The sequence below is a fragment of the Lycorma delicatula genome, chromosome 1 (assembly GCF_047948215.1).
Source record: "Lycorma delicatula isolate Av1 chromosome 1, ASM4794821v1, whole genome shotgun sequence".
In the NCBI taxonomy this organism is placed as follows: Eukaryota; Metazoa; Arthropoda; class Insecta; order Hemiptera; family Fulgoridae; genus Lycorma; species Lycorma delicatula.
This window is the reverse complement of record NC_134455.1, coordinates 114,895,716-114,911,806: the sequence shown is the minus strand read 5'-3', so window position 1 is coordinate 114,911,806 and position 16,091 is coordinate 114,895,716. Positions and strand designations below refer to the sequence as shown.

The 16,091-nt window shown below is 30.9% G+C and overlaps 1 protein-coding gene across 1 annotated transcript in view; it reads right to left on the bottom strand.

Moving 5' to 3' along the window:
• The window catches only part of Ak2 (Adenylate kinase 2), an 87,875-nt gene that overhangs the window by 49,571 nt on the left and 22,213 nt on the right, over positions 1-16,091 (bottom strand). The window contains exon 2 of the mRNA XM_075359583.1: positions 2,358-2,475. Coding sequence (XP_075215698.1) covers positions 2,358-2,475 — 118 coding nt within the window. The remainder of the gene's footprint in view (positions 1-2,357; positions 2,476-16,091) is intronic.

Below are 16,091 nucleotides of genomic sequence, written 5' to 3'. Positions count from 1 at the left end.
GACCCATGAATATCAAACGGCCATCTATCTATGCTTTGTTGACAATTCCAATGCATTTGATTGTGTTGATCACAAGAAGCTGTGGGATGCCTTGCATGAACTGGGAGTGCCATCACACATAACTCACCTCATCAGATCATTATATACCAACCAGGAGACCACAGTTCGAACAGTATAAGAAGACACTGATTGGTTCAAAGGTAGCCAAGGAGTCAGACAGGACTGCACCTCATCGCCCTTTTTCTTCAATATTTATGCAGAGATAATTATGCAGAAGTTAAACTTGGAAGAATCTAAGATCGAAGTCAAAACTGGAGGTTGCAACATCAATAATCTCAGTTACGCAAATGACACAATGCTTCCAGCTGAATCAAGAGCATGATAAAGAACATGAACATGAAAAATGAGATAAATAGCCATTTATACAAATTCTTCATATTTAGATTTATCTCTTTTTTCTTTTTAAACAATTTCTTCCATGTATAACTGTGGAGTTTAGCAGCAATAGTGTGCTGTAGTAGTAAAACACTATGTGACAGTATAACTTAAGTATTAAATCAGAATGAGGTGTACGTTGGTACTGCACTTCTTTCTTTACTATGCAGAATAAAGAGGAAATATTAACCAAAAAAGTGCTCCCTTCACTATGTTAAGACAGGGTCTGGCTATTTAATAAACACCAATACTGTCAGAAATTGACCAGTGCTAATTATAAACTGACCAGTCCTAACTGTATCTCAGTTGTTTTATGTCCATCATAGCCTTAAAATAAAGACTGGGACTGATAATAGTGTAAAGAAAAAAGTATCAGGATTCCAAATCAATAATAAAAAAAAAGAAGAACTACGGGTAATTAAATGTAAAATAAAACTTCAACAATTATCAGATGGTCAAAATCTGGCCATCATTCCACTGATGTCCAGTGACATCCACTGATGTTTAAAATATATATTCTTTAAATTTTATTATCTAATCAAATTTAAAGAATATATATTCTGACACTAAAATATTCAACTAACAGCAAGAAACAGAAGATATTCAACTAGGTGAGTAAATATTTCCATTCCAAAACCTAAAGTCATTTCCCAGAAGGAAAACATTTTAATGACTTTTGAGAGCAATTAATAGATAAAATTTATATCTGTATTGCTCTAGTAAAATTGGAGAGTGTTTCCCAAGACAGTTCACTGGTTTGTGATTCACTGTTCTCAAACTCAGCTAACACAGAATGTTTTACAGTGAAATCAAGAATTAGCCAAGAAAGAAAGATTTGGTTTTGGTAGGCTTTTTATGTGGTCGGTCGGATATCTACAGAGATTTAAAATGGAAATTTTTATAATTATATGACTGACTGAAGTAAAATCTCAAAAATCAAAAAATTATGATCATACTAGTCTTTCATTCCCATTTCATAGAAACTATGCATTTCCAGCATATTTTATAAAATAAATATGATATATATTAAAATCAGGAGTTGAGTATATGAAGTAACCATAAACTATATATTTTCACAGCCTGAAATATTTATAGAGTATTAGGTGAAGAGTCACTAGAATACTTAATTGGTATATTTTACGTCAAAAAGAATAAATGGAACACTGTTATGATTTTTGTACTGAAAAGTGAAACAACTGATTTATTGTTTACATCTTTACAATTCTGGACTATAACAAACCATGTAAATAACAGATAAATATTAGCAATCTTATCATGAAGTATGATTTGAATGTTGGGTTCTTACATTTCTAAACTAGGCATGGTCTACTGAGGTGAACATACTGATGTTTATTCTATGAAATGGATAATAGATTTGTCATAAACAGACAGATAATAGATAAAAAACACGATATTAAACACTTCACTGGATATGAAGAATTTCAATAATTTATAACTGCAAGTAGTAACTCATTTTTTATTTTTTTATTTATTAAAACTGTGAGTAAAGGATAATGTCTGCATAAATGAAAATATTAGTTTCCAATACTTTCCCAACTATTCTCTAACTGAGGGGCCACCCACACAATACTTTTCCAAGGATTAAAATGCGAGGATGATTGATAATATCAGTATATTTATTACATATCAAACTCACAAGAAATTTTATCTTCATACAATATTTAAAATAATGATAAAAAAGCTATTTCAGAACTGTAGTTTTTACCGACAACATACATAATAAAGCATGATTACATACATAAAAAGCATGAAATTAGATAAAAAACTATCTATTTTTTAGATGTAATACAAAACTTATTAACAAATAATTGTCTGGTACACTAAAATTCAGATACATCAAATTATAATATTAAAGAAAAAAAAAACAGAGAAATTATAACTGTAAACGTAATTTACCATACCAGATTCCATAAATTTTTTTAACTTGACTCCAAGCTCTGAACCAGAACTTACTTCGGCTCTGAGCATATCACCAGTTGAAAGATGGCAAACACAAAACCTATCCTTCAGCAATGGAGCCTGAAAAAAATAAACATAAATATAAGAACAGGTAGTAACATATATGAGGTCTGTATATAGAGTAATGAGACTAGTTTTTTTTGGTAGCCAAAGTGGCAACACTGTAAATTTACTAGTAATCATAGGGTTATATCAACAGCTGATTTATATTAGGTATTAATATTTTTAGTCTATTGTTGCCACGTGAGACGTAAACAAACTTTTTGGTGAAACAAGTTTCTGTTGTGCGTTATAAAAATGAGTGATACTAATTATGAGCAACGTAGTGCAATCAAGTTTTGTGTTAAACTGTGAGAATACTACTGAAACTTTTTCAAAATTGAAAAGGGTAATGGAGATGACGCTCTATCACAAGCCCAAATTTTCAGATGGTTTAAAACATTTTCAGATGGCTGGGAATCAGTTGCAGACGATCCATGCGCTGGAAGACTGTTAACGTCAAATTGACGACAATGTTGAGCAAATCAGAAACTTGATATGGTATGACCGGCGATTAACTATCAGAACAATTAAATTTGAACTATACCACAGTACACTAAATTTTAACAAATAAATTAGACATGAAGAATGTTGGTACAAAATTGGTCTCAAAAAACCACACTGTTAAACAGAAAAACAACAGGGTGGCGGCAGTGTGCTGCGATCTTCTAGGGCGAATTGAAACTGATCTTGATTTTCTAAAAAAATGTTATTACTGGTGATGAATCTTGGATATTTGAGTACAACCCAGAAACAAAATGCCAGAGCAAGGAATGGCACACTTCAAACTCACCACATCCCAAAAAAGCAAAAATGAGCAAATCAAAAATCAAAACCATGCTAATTTGTTTCTTTGATAGTAATGGCATTGTCCATGTTGTTTTTGCCTACGTGACAGACTGTAAATCAATATGTTTACCAAGAAATTTTTGAGAGACTGCAGAAAAGAGTTGCTCGCATGAGACCAGCCATCAAAGACAACTAGATGCTGCATCATGACAATGCACCTTGTCACACTGCACTCTCGATTAATGAGTTTTTGGCAAAGAAAAACATTCCTGTAGTTTCTCAACTACCTTATTTACCTGACTTGAATCCCTGCGACGTTTTCCTGTTGTCGACTTTAAAAAAGCACCTCACAGGCAACATTTTGGAACAGTAGAAAAAATTAAAAAAAAATGTAACTGACCAACAGAAGGATATTCCGATTTCTGAGTTACAACACTACTATGAAGAGTGGGAAAACCATTTGAAGCATTGTGTGGCTTCCCAAGGGAAATATTTCAAAGGTGATAAGGAGTCGATGTATAATTGAATTGTAAATAAAAAATTTTTCTGAACCAGTCTCATTATTTTATTTAAAGACCTTGTATCTTATCTTCAACATGTTCAGTATTGTTTCAATTAAGAATAAATCCAATATTAGCACTGATGATCATCACAGGCGCAACATAGACTGTAAGTTTTCATAACATTTACTCTTGCAAGAATACATAATTAAGGAACATTTAATGTTTTTTTTTTTTATTCGAGCTAAGAACATTAAAATTTATGGTAAGATGGCTGAAATACTGATGATAATGATTCTGATTTACCATAATACAGCATTACCTTAAATGCACATTTAAGATAATTTAAGATGTGGTTATATGCAGATGTTTGTAAATGATATGACTCTAAAAACGCTTTTATATTATCATCCCCTTGATGCTAATGCCTCTTCCATTAGCATCAGAGGTAGGTATCAATATGACTTTTTTCCCCTGTTTAGCCTCCGGTAACTACCGTTTAGATAATTCTTCAGGATGAATGAGGATGATATGTATGAGTGTAAATGAAGTGTAGTCTTGTACATTCTCAGTTAGACCATTCCTGAGATGTGTAGTTAATTGAAACCCAACCCCCAACGAACACCGATATGCACGATCTAGTATTCAAATCCATGTAAACATAACTGGCTTGAACGCTGGAACTCTCTACTTCCAAATCAGCTGATTTGGGAAGAGGCGTTCACCACTAGACCAACCCGGTGGGTTAGGTATCAATATGACTGGTAAATTCTTCATGAACTTGATCCAATATATTGTTTATTCAAAATACAGCTGTAATACCTGGGTTTTATTTGTTGAGATGCAATATGAAGGATTAAATTTACACTTCATAAAAATTGTATTTTTGAATTCATAAATGATATTAATTAATTTATAAATAACAAACAACAAAATTAGTTATTTGACAATTGAATGTACTTTCAGGAGTGGAAATGTAGGAACTGTATTTTTTTAAATAGTAATAGTAAATATTTAGGTGCAATGTTGACAAAAGGGTCATTTCAAGTTAATCAAAAAGGCCCACAACCTGACCAACTGGGATGATTTTCATGAAATTTGGAATTTGAATATCTATCTATCTGTTGATAAAGTTATGAGCAAATATTGAATTTCAGATCTATATCACAAACTGTTTTGTTTTTAGAGCCCTTCAATTTTGCTGGAAAATGATAAATTTTGACTTGTGGCAGTAGTGTTAGGTCTACATAATGTTCTTATTTATTAAGGTAGAATGATAAACTTGGTACCATTTTAAAGCTTATTTGATGGTCTTTCATATGGTATAAAACAAACCTATATTTACATAAATTCTGATTTCAAGATAATCTTTGACCTTGAATTTCAAAAAAAACAAGTCTTCATAAAAATATATGTTATTCATCATTATACTATGAAGCAGTTGAGAAAATTTGAAACTTGGACTACTTTGGGATCAGGAGATAAAAAATAAAATATGTATCAATGTTTTTAGCAAAATTTACTTTTTTAAAAATTTCTAATTAGTTTTATAACAAGACTGCAATGAATAAGTCAAAATGAGGTTGAAAATCATTACACTTTCTGCTTAAAAGTGAAATTAAGTTAATAATTTTTAGTAAAACAATAAATCTCACATATTTTTAAAGATCTAAACTCAAGTGTAAAACATAATTATGTATAAAATATAATTCTTAAGACTCAATTCTCCTAATATAAATACAGCTACAATAATATAAATAATAATTATATGACTAATAATTAAAATATAATATTGACATCCTTTAATTATTTAGTTATGATTTGGACATTTTGACTGTCTTAAAATCTTACACAATATAAAATAAAAAGTAAGGAAAAATCAATAAAAATTTCAAATTAATGTTTTATACATTCTTAAATTAGCTGTTATTTTAAATAAATATTTTAATTTATATTAATTTTAACAATAGTCTGATAAAATACATCAACAGCACTTATGAACTGAATAATACTAATGTAGTGATTAATTTTTCAAAGTAATGTTTCTTAATAAATAATTTTTTATAATAATGACTTTATAAATTAATCTGATATTTTCATTGGCATTCAATTATTGCTACTTAAAAATTATGCCAATCACATTACTATTAAGTTAAATTTTAAAAGTGTGTATGTGCTTATTTGAAATACCTGATTATTTCACTGTTACTTTTTCAATTGCCTGAGCAGTTTCCTTTTCATACAATGTTTATGTACAACTAATAGCAGTTTTCGGATAAACTTTCGTTAGTACTTCCTGTCAAGGAAATATCAGAATACAGTGGTACCTTGAGATACGAATGTTTTGAGATACAACATGAAATATTCTAAAATTTATACCTCGACATACAACGAAAAATTTGAGATACGAATTTGCTATGTGCGATAATTGCATAGGTGATCCCTAGATGGCAGAGGGTTCGCTCAGCTTTCCTCCTGCCACTTCTGCCTGCTATGTTGAGACCAGAGTCCTCTGTATGGGCGCCACGACGTGTTATTCGCTTTGTTTGTGCCTGTTTTTCGTGTCATTTTGGATAGTATATATACTGTACTCTGCACATTTTGTTATTTTAACCATGGATCCCAAAGTTAAAGACAAAACTGGTGAAAAGAAAAAGCCTAAGAAAATGATCTCAATGGAAGCGAAACATGAAATTATTGCAAAGCATGAGCGTGGTGTTCGTATAATCGACTTGGCAAATGAGTATGGCCGCAATCCTTCTACAATATCCACGATCATCAAGCAGAAGGAAGCGATAAAGAAGCTGCAACCTTCCAAAGGCGTCACCATTATTTCAAAGCTACAAACTAATATACATGATGAGATGGAACAGCTACTTTTATTATGGATTAAGGAGAAGCAATTGGCAGGTGACTCTGTTTCTGAAGCGATTATTTGTGAGAAGGCTGGCGCCATCTTCCAAGACCTCAAGCGTGATGTAACCGAGATGGAGGAAGAATCATCGCAAGGCGGTGAGGGGTTCAAAGCTAGTCGTGGCTGGTTTGACAATTTTAAGAAACGAAGTGACATTCTTTCAGTTATTCGTCATGGAGAAGCATCTAGTGCAGATATTAAGGCGGCTGAAAATTTCATTACGGTTTTTGAAAAACTCATTAGTGAAGAAGGATACCTACCGCAACAAGTGTTCAATTGTGACAAAACAGGGTTATTTTGGAAAAAAATGCCTAGGCGCACGTTTATCAAGGCTGAAGAAAAGTCTACCCGGCTACAAGGCTATAAAAGATAGGCAAACGCTATTGGGGACTTCAAAATAAAACCGTTGTTAGTCTACCACTCGGAAAACCCAAGGGCCTTCAAAGCTTATAAAGTTATGAAAGAAAAATTATAAGTTCTGTGATGTGCAAACAGTAAAGCATGGGTGACCCGTCAGTTTTTTGAGTGGATGAACATAGTTTTTGGGCCTTCAGTGAAAAAATACTTAATCGATAATGGTCTACCGCTTAAGTGTGTCCTTCTGTTGGATAATGCTCCCGCTCACCCTCCTGGCCTTGAGGATGACCTTTTAGATGAATTTAAATTTATTAAAATTGTCTATCTGCCACCCAATACAACGTCTACCCTTCAGCCCATGGATCAACAAGTTATCTCCAATTTTAAGAAACTTTTCACGAAGCATCTTTTCAAGCGTTGCTTCGAAGTTACCGAAAATACGAACCTAACATTGAGGGAGTTTTGGAAGAATCATTACAACATTGTGATCTGTGTTAAGCTTATAGATATTGCCTGGCAAGATGTTACCAAAAGAACATTGAACTCAGCTTGGAGAAAATTATGGCCAGATGTTGTTTTAAAACGAGAGGGATTTGAACCTATTGAGGAGGAGATCGTATCCATTGGTCGCTCCATGGGCCTAGAGGTAGACGAGGCAGATGTTGCTGATCTCATTGAGGAGTATGCTGAAGAACTCACGATGGAGGAGCTGAAGGAGTTACAGAAGATTTCCCACTAGGGTGTAATGATGGAACTCAGCAGTGAGGAGGAGGTCGAGCCGGAGGAGAAACTTATTTCACGTGAAATTAGTGATATCCTTGGCAAGTGGCAGGAAGTGTCTGATTTTGTGGAAAAAAGACACCCAGAGAAATTGTCTACAGGGAGAGCGAGTGCCTTATTTGATGATAGGTGTCTCACATTCTTTCGTAACATTTTAAAAAGAAGGCAGAAACAGACCTCTCTTGATCGTTGCCTTGTGAAGGTCTCACGCAGTGAAAGTCAGGAAAGTGAGGCCAAAAAGGCCCTGACGTTAAAGTGATGATTAATAAACATTATGTGTGTTATTACTCGTTTATTTATATACAAATTGTGTATATTATATGTAATTTAACTGTATTTTGGGTTAGTTTCATATCGCTAGAACGCATTAATATATATTACATTATTTTAAATGGGACAAATTGCTATGAGATAAGATTTTTTTGCCATACGACGATGATCACACAACGAATTAAATTCGTATCTCAAGATACCACTGTACTGTACTAGAAAAACATAAGGAGATGGACGAGGGTGAAGAAAACTTATTTCTACTTCTGTCAATTCACTTGTAGATAATACACAAGCCAACCACCAAGCACGATAATAAGTGTTACAAAACCTTTTATATCAGAAATTTCAGGAAACCAACTTTTGTTTCACGCAAAACCTTGTTCATATTCTTCATTTTCAGAAATAATTTTTGTTTTAAGAGATCCTTTCCTGACAAAAGCATGTGTAACTTTTGAGTATCTGGGATCACCACCACTTTTACTAAACAAGGTGTTAAATACTTTTCTTTCTGATATTCTTCTTTAAAACAAATATGAAATTCATATTTTTAATATTTGACCGAGCCCAATAACAAAGCTGAGTGACTGTTTTTATTTGATTTTGGTATGGGCATTGTAAACTTGCTTTTGATGCTAGTTTTTTAAGAGTACTACCAAGACCATCATATCACGCACTCTTGCCATGTGATGTGGCAAAGGAGTGTCATTCTGCCTCAGCACCAAAGTCATCCTTACGATATGTTAAATTCACAGAAGTTTTAAGATTTTTATATTGTGTAGCTGAGCCATCTGAGAACTAAATTACTTTACTCACAATATTAAACTTTTCTTTGAAAAATTGTATTATTATCTTTTAAAAATATCAGGTTCAACTTGAAATGAAGTCTCAAGAGTTTTTACTAGCTATATTGAATACTTTTTCCTTCATTGATGACTCAATTTTTGCAATCTTTTTGACAGAATATGTTTTCTTTGTTATTTTTTTAGATTTTACAGGCGATTCCCCAATACTCATTAGACTCTCATTGAGCCTGTCTAATGCATAATTTGTTTCATCATAAAGGGCTTCTTCACCATCAGCTGCTTCTTCTGAAGCTTTATTGTTATAAACATATTAGCTCATAACTTTTAGTTTCTTTTGCAAGACATTTTATTTGATTTTGAAAGTTCAGCTAAAAAAAATTAAGTATTCACCACCTCAAAACCCCACAAAAAAGATTTTTTTTTTGTTAAAACATTGATACATTTTTTTATTTCCTTGTACGAAGTAAAGGAAGTATTGTGATCGCAAAAAATTTCAGTTTTCAGATTTCAACAGAAATATCCATTTCGACTAGTTTCAGCATGACGTCTGTATGTATGTATTTATCTTGAATAACTCAAATACAATTAGCCGTAGGATGTTGAAATTTTGGATTTAGGACTGTTGTAACATCTAGTTGTGCACCTCCCTTTTTGATTGCAATCAACTTAAGGAACAGTGTCCAAAAAAGACCAAAATCCAAAAAATGAGGATTTTTCTTAACTGCAGTAATAAACTGTCATTGACATTTTTTCAATGATGTATCATAAGTGGTACTTATTTTCACTGGTTCCAGAATTATAGCCAAATAAAATGTTAATTAATGAAATATTTGGATCTTAGAAGGGGAAGCCACATTGGTTTGAATCAGACTTCATCTCCTTTTTTTTTTAATTTAAATATATTGATTTATTAATAGTTATTACATCTGATTGTAAAATGATTTTTATAATAATAATTCAATAATAAAAATTAAAAAAAAAAATATGAGAAGTTATTAATGAAATAAAATTTTATGTACTTTTCATTTAAAAAAAAATGTGTATATGTAATTTAATAGGCGTACAAGGAAGTTATGTGGTGGCCACAACATTTTTTTAATAGTTGTATAAAGGCTTTAAATCATGTTTTTTTTATGTGCACGAGCTTGTTTCATTTTACTTTAAATTTACTTTAACTTAAGACTTGATGATTTTCATTTGCTGCAAAATTTTTATTTTATATCATATTGCACAAGATAAAAATATAAGACTCTTAAATATTTTGATTTGAATTTTCTTTTTCTTAGGTAACATTCAATGTACGTAAATAAATTTACTTATTCTATAGTTACAGTGTACAGTTACTTATGTAATTATTGATATATTACTCGATGCAATAAAATGATTAAAGCTCCACCAGAGATTTTTTTCTGTAACAGTAAACTTTTTTTGGTGATCTCGATTTCCAAGATTTCAAAATAATATTTGTAATTTTTTTTTTTTTTTTTGTCTTCAGTCATTTGACTGGTTTGATGCAGCTCTCCAAGATTCCCTCTAGTGCTAGTTGTTTCATTTCAGTATACCCTCTACATCCTACATCCCCAACAATTTGTTTTACATACTCCAAACGTGGCCTGCCTACACAATTTTTTCCTTCTACCTGTCCTTCCAATATTAAAGCGACTATTCCAGAATGCCTTAGTATGTGGCCTATAAGTCTGTCTCTTCTTTAAACTATATTTTTCCAAATGCTTCTTTCTTCATCTATTTGCCGCAATACCTCTTCATTTGTCACTTTATCCACCCATCTGATTTTTAACATTCTCCTATAGCACCACATTTCAAAAGCTTCTAATCTTTTCTTCTCAGATACTCCGATTGTCCAAGTTTACTTCCATATAAAGCGACACTCCAAACATACACTTTCAAAAATCTTTTCCTGAGATTTAAATTAATTTTTGATGTAAACAAATTATATTTCTTACTGAAGGCTCGTTTAGCTTGTGCTATTCGGCATTTTATATCGCTCCTGCTTCGTCCATCTTTAGTAATTTTACTTCCCAAATAACAAAATTCTTCTACCTCCATAATCTTTTCTCCTCCTATTTTCACATTCAGTGGTCCATCTTTGTTATTTCTACTACATTTCATTACTTTTGTTTTGTTCTTGTTTATTTTCATGAGATAGTTCTTGCGTAGGACTTCATCTATGCCGTTCATTGTTTCTTCTAAATCCTTTTTACTCTCGGCTAGAATTACTATATCATCAGCAAATCGTAGCATCTTTATCTTTTCACCTTGTACTGTTACTCCGAATCTAAATTGTTCTTTAACATCATTAACTGCTAGTTCCATGTAAAGATTAAAAAGTAACGGAGATAGGGAACATCCTTGTCGGACTCCCTTTCTTATTAGGGCTTCTTTCTTATGTTCTTCAATTGTTATTGTTGCTGTTTGGTTCCTGTACATGTTAGCAATTGTTCTTCTATCTCTGTATTTGAACCCTAATTTTTTTAAAATGCTGAACAACATTAATATTTGTAATAAAAATTAAATATGTTTTGTAGAATTTTTTTTTTTGTATAAACCCATTCAAACAGATATATACCATCTAAATAATTGGCTTATATATATGATAATGAGCACAAATTGATGTGGGAATTGACTGAAAAGGAAATTTAAACTGCTTAAACTGCATCAATTTTATACAAAATGCAAAGAAAATTTAAAAATTACAAGTATTCCCAGAAATTTACAAACAAAAATAATGTGATTAAAGTTATAAGTATACCTACAAAGTAGAGGTCACTATGAAAAATTATGTCACTCGTCCACCATTGAAAAACATGAAATAGCACAATTTCATTTAAATGTCTAATATCTAAAGAACAATTCATCAGATTTTGAGTCTGAAATCATCATTTCAGTGAATTTACACAAGATTATATACAAAATAATATACTCTTTTACATATATATATGTAAAAGAGTATATATATATTATGTAATATATATATATATATATATATATATATATATATATATATATATACACAAAATTAATTAATTATATTTGGCACTATATTGGCTTCATAATAACAACAAAGTTGTGCTTATTTTATTTGCCAATATGATTTCTGTTACCTGTGTAATTTCAGCCTATTATAAGAATTTTCCTAAAAAAACTAAAGAAAAAAATAAAGTAAAATATTCTTATTAATTTTTAAATAAAAGAAATACATTTGAGAAACAGAGAAAAATCTTTGAATATAACCATGTAACTGATTAATAACTCAACAAACTTGGAAGTTATTAATAAACTGTTTTCCAATTACCTATAGTTCATTTTTCAAGTAATAGATATTTCAGTCAGAAGTGATTCTTGTTAAAATTTTTTTAAATTCTAAGTTTGTTTCGAGAAGCTAAATAAGAAAATGTATACAATAATTAAAAGCAACCTTGTTAAATTATATCATGGAGAGCTGGAATATAAGACAATGTACCATTTTCTTTCTTGATTTACAGTATACGAGTCAACCCACTCTAAGGTGAGATAATCACACTTTTATTTACAAATAACAATTAATCCAAGAGTCTATAGTGTTTATTTACCATTATTCTACATTTTTTTATAAACATTTTCCCAAAGAACATAATAGTTGTTTTAATTTTTGAAAATAACCTGAGTGTAATATTTATTTCTTTAAAAAATACCTGATTCTTGGAAAACAATTGACTTCCAAAGGCCTATGGAAAACAATGAAAGTTAATGTAAGACAATGACAATAGAAAATATTTTTGGAGGTTTCATAAGGTTTAAAGATGAGTTATATTAAAAAATTATCAGAAAAAGCTCTCTTAAGTTTTTTGTTGTAAAAAATTTCAGGAAAGAAATATAATTTCATTATTTAACAATAAAGTGATTGGGGAATGAAGTAATGCTTCCCTCGAGTTTTAACCATTATTATTAAGCAAGTCATTAAGGTACTTTTCATTCAACGTCATATGTATAATGTTCCAAGTAAAATTATGCCGAGTAGTGTTTGCTGATTTGTTAAATAAAATGATGCTTACATGGTAGGCAAGCCTTGTAGCCAACATAAGAATAATACAATATGACTGCAATTAAACAGTAAAAAAAAGATTAATTACTTGAACAATACTTCACAATGAGCTTTTTCTTTGTCACATAGTTGAACAGTTTTTTTAAAATATGACAAGCAAATTTATACAATATGTAAAATAGAAAATACTAGTACTTTAAAAACTGAATCATAACCATATCAATAACAGTACTAAAATATAGAAAACTAAGAAAATGCTCAAAAATAGTTTAAAAAAAAATTACTTAAACTCTAAAACTAAACAGCAATTTTATTTGTTAAAGTGGTTATTAATAGCTACGGAGGAAATAATGTTAAGAAATAATTAATAAATAAAATTATTAATAAAATATTGTAAAAATATTTCTAATTGGTTCAATTACTAAACCAAGGGCCTAATATTTCTCTACTGATCATTTCATCCCTCTCATCTCTCATTAAAATGTGTATACAAAAATGTTCAAGGTTATAGTAATAAAAAAGGCTAATAATAGCGGACAAAGCCAATAAATCACATTATAACAAACCGTTTAGTAAATTTTTCATTGTAATTAAAAAAAAAAAAAAAAAAATATGATTGTCTCGTATTTTTGAAGACGTTAAGTGATCTTTTAAAATTTATTCTGCTTATTTTATTTTCGTGCAAATTACAATACAGATGTATATTATATAAAACAAATTTAAGTTAATTTTTTAAATTTATTTTTGTTTTAAAAATCATTTCTTACACATTAAACGTTTGACTGTGATCTTATTACCTGAAAATATCGTAAGAATGTATCCTCATTAAACAGTAACAGAATTGAATGCTTTACTCCGTGGCAAGACTCGTGAAAACACATGTAAATTCTATCCAGTTAGCCAGATTACAACTTTCTAAGTATTAAATATGGATAAAACCATTGCATTGTGATTTCAGGTAGATACAGCATCTCTACCCGAGTAAATTTAATTCCCATTATTGATAACAATAGTATTTCTGGGGCTCATAGTGCAAACGATGGAATGATTGCAACAAAATCAAACTGTAATGTTTTTTTGAAACAGCTTAATAAAACGCTATGTTTCTCATTATTAAATATTTATTAAGCCTACATACATTCCAGACTGAAGCAAAATATATTCTTTGCAATTCCTCGTAAAATCAAAATGAGTTTTCAAGATACAAATTAGACTAGATCGTCTCACAAAATATGAATCAGATAGACCGATATTATGTGAATAAAAATGTTGCACTTATATGTTTATAAGTTTACAAGAAGAAACATATACCACATGTTTTCAGATATGAATATGCAAACATTCCGTGGCAAAGTGGTAGGCCATCTCCCTTATTTCTGGAGGTTCTGGATACAAGTATCAGTTACGGATGGACTCTTTTCATGCGCTAAAAAAAAAAAAATTTCATATTATCCATCGGTAGCGGTAACAGTGGACAATCTGTTCCTTCAGGATAGATTTTAGATAGTTATTATGTCCAAATAAAAAGGATCTCCACCTCTAATCAAACCAGCCAAGAGAACTGTTTTCATAGAACTCAACATAATAGTTCGGCTTATGAAAAACAGCCTTATTGTTCTCCTGTTGCCATTTTTGCCGAAATATTCCAATTTAAACGATATCAATTTGTTTAAAATAAAATCAAATGAAACACATTTTCTTTTACAGAAAGAATATTATTCTGCTGTTGGGTTTTTAAATTAAATTAAAAAGAATAATAATAAAAAATCTTTGTTTTGTATCTCCATTTAATCGCTTAAGAATATGCTACGAATAATTTTCATTAACGCCTTCTGAACTGTCATTTATTTTATATAATACTAGAATCCCATCCCGGCTTCGCCCACGCTAAATGTCTTTTGCATCTCCCATCATGGTCAAGAAATATTTAGCAGATCAGGGTTTGCTTTGATCCCCCTTCCCTGTCTAGCCACCAGTCTAATAACGAGGGAGGGTGTGTGTGGCGACTGAAAGCGTCACAAGGCGGGTGTCTTCCCTTATGGGGTTGTGATGTCTAGCCACCTGTCTTCATTATAATCAAGCTTATGAGAATAATAATGATAAATAAAAATTAAAGCTTGTTCAATTTATAAAGAGTATCAGTGTATTGTAATTTCTTCAGAGTAACAGTATGGTGGTGAGTACAGCACCCGAAACCTTTTCTTCATTTTAATTTTTTTTAGTTTATTTAAAATTTTTTTTGATAATAAATTTTTAAGTGATGTGAAAAATGCGGGTTTCAAAATAGTCAGCCTCAACCATAAAAATATTGGTTATAGCTGGTTATTCGTTCTTGGAAAGAATATATCGTTTATTATAGTCGGAAATGGGCAAAATTTGCAATCGTAGTTAAATTTTTTTTTAGTTTTCTTTAACCTTGATACCTTAAGAAGAACGTGTATATAAATTTCATCAATTTATCTTTGGTAGTATTTGCTGGGCGTAGATTATGAATCCACTCACATGTATATACGAGTATATATATTATATATGAATGAAATGAATATATTCCTCATCTTCACATATGTATTTACTTTAATATGTAACATTTTAAATTAGTAATATGGACTTTTAACACATCTATTTTTACTTTCTTGCACGAAGTAAAAGAGGTATTGTGATAGTGAAAAATCTAGGTTTTCAGATTTCAACGTAACTATCCATTTTGACTCATTTCGGCGTGGCATCTGTACGTACGTATCTCGCATAACTAAATAACGATTAGCCGTAGGATGTTAAAATTTTGAATTTAGGACTGTTGTAACACCTAGTTGCGCACCTCACATTTTGAATGCAACCGACTGGACCAAATAAGTCCAAATAACCCCAACCAAGTGTCCAAATAAGCCCAAAATCCAATTTTTTTTTTATTTTGGACTTTTTCTTAACTGTAGTAATAAGCTCTCATTGAGAGATTTTCTACGATGTATCATAAGTGGTACTTATTTTCATCGGTTCCAGAGTATAGCCAAATAAAATATTTGGATCTTACAAGGGGAAGGCACATCGTACATAGAGGTATCTGATCCAAAAACTTGGCCAAAGTCGATTTCATAGAATTAACCGTATCATAAAATAACCTTATACCTGAAGTACTTGAATAAATGGTAAACAAAGAACCGACCCTTTTTCGTCCCGCC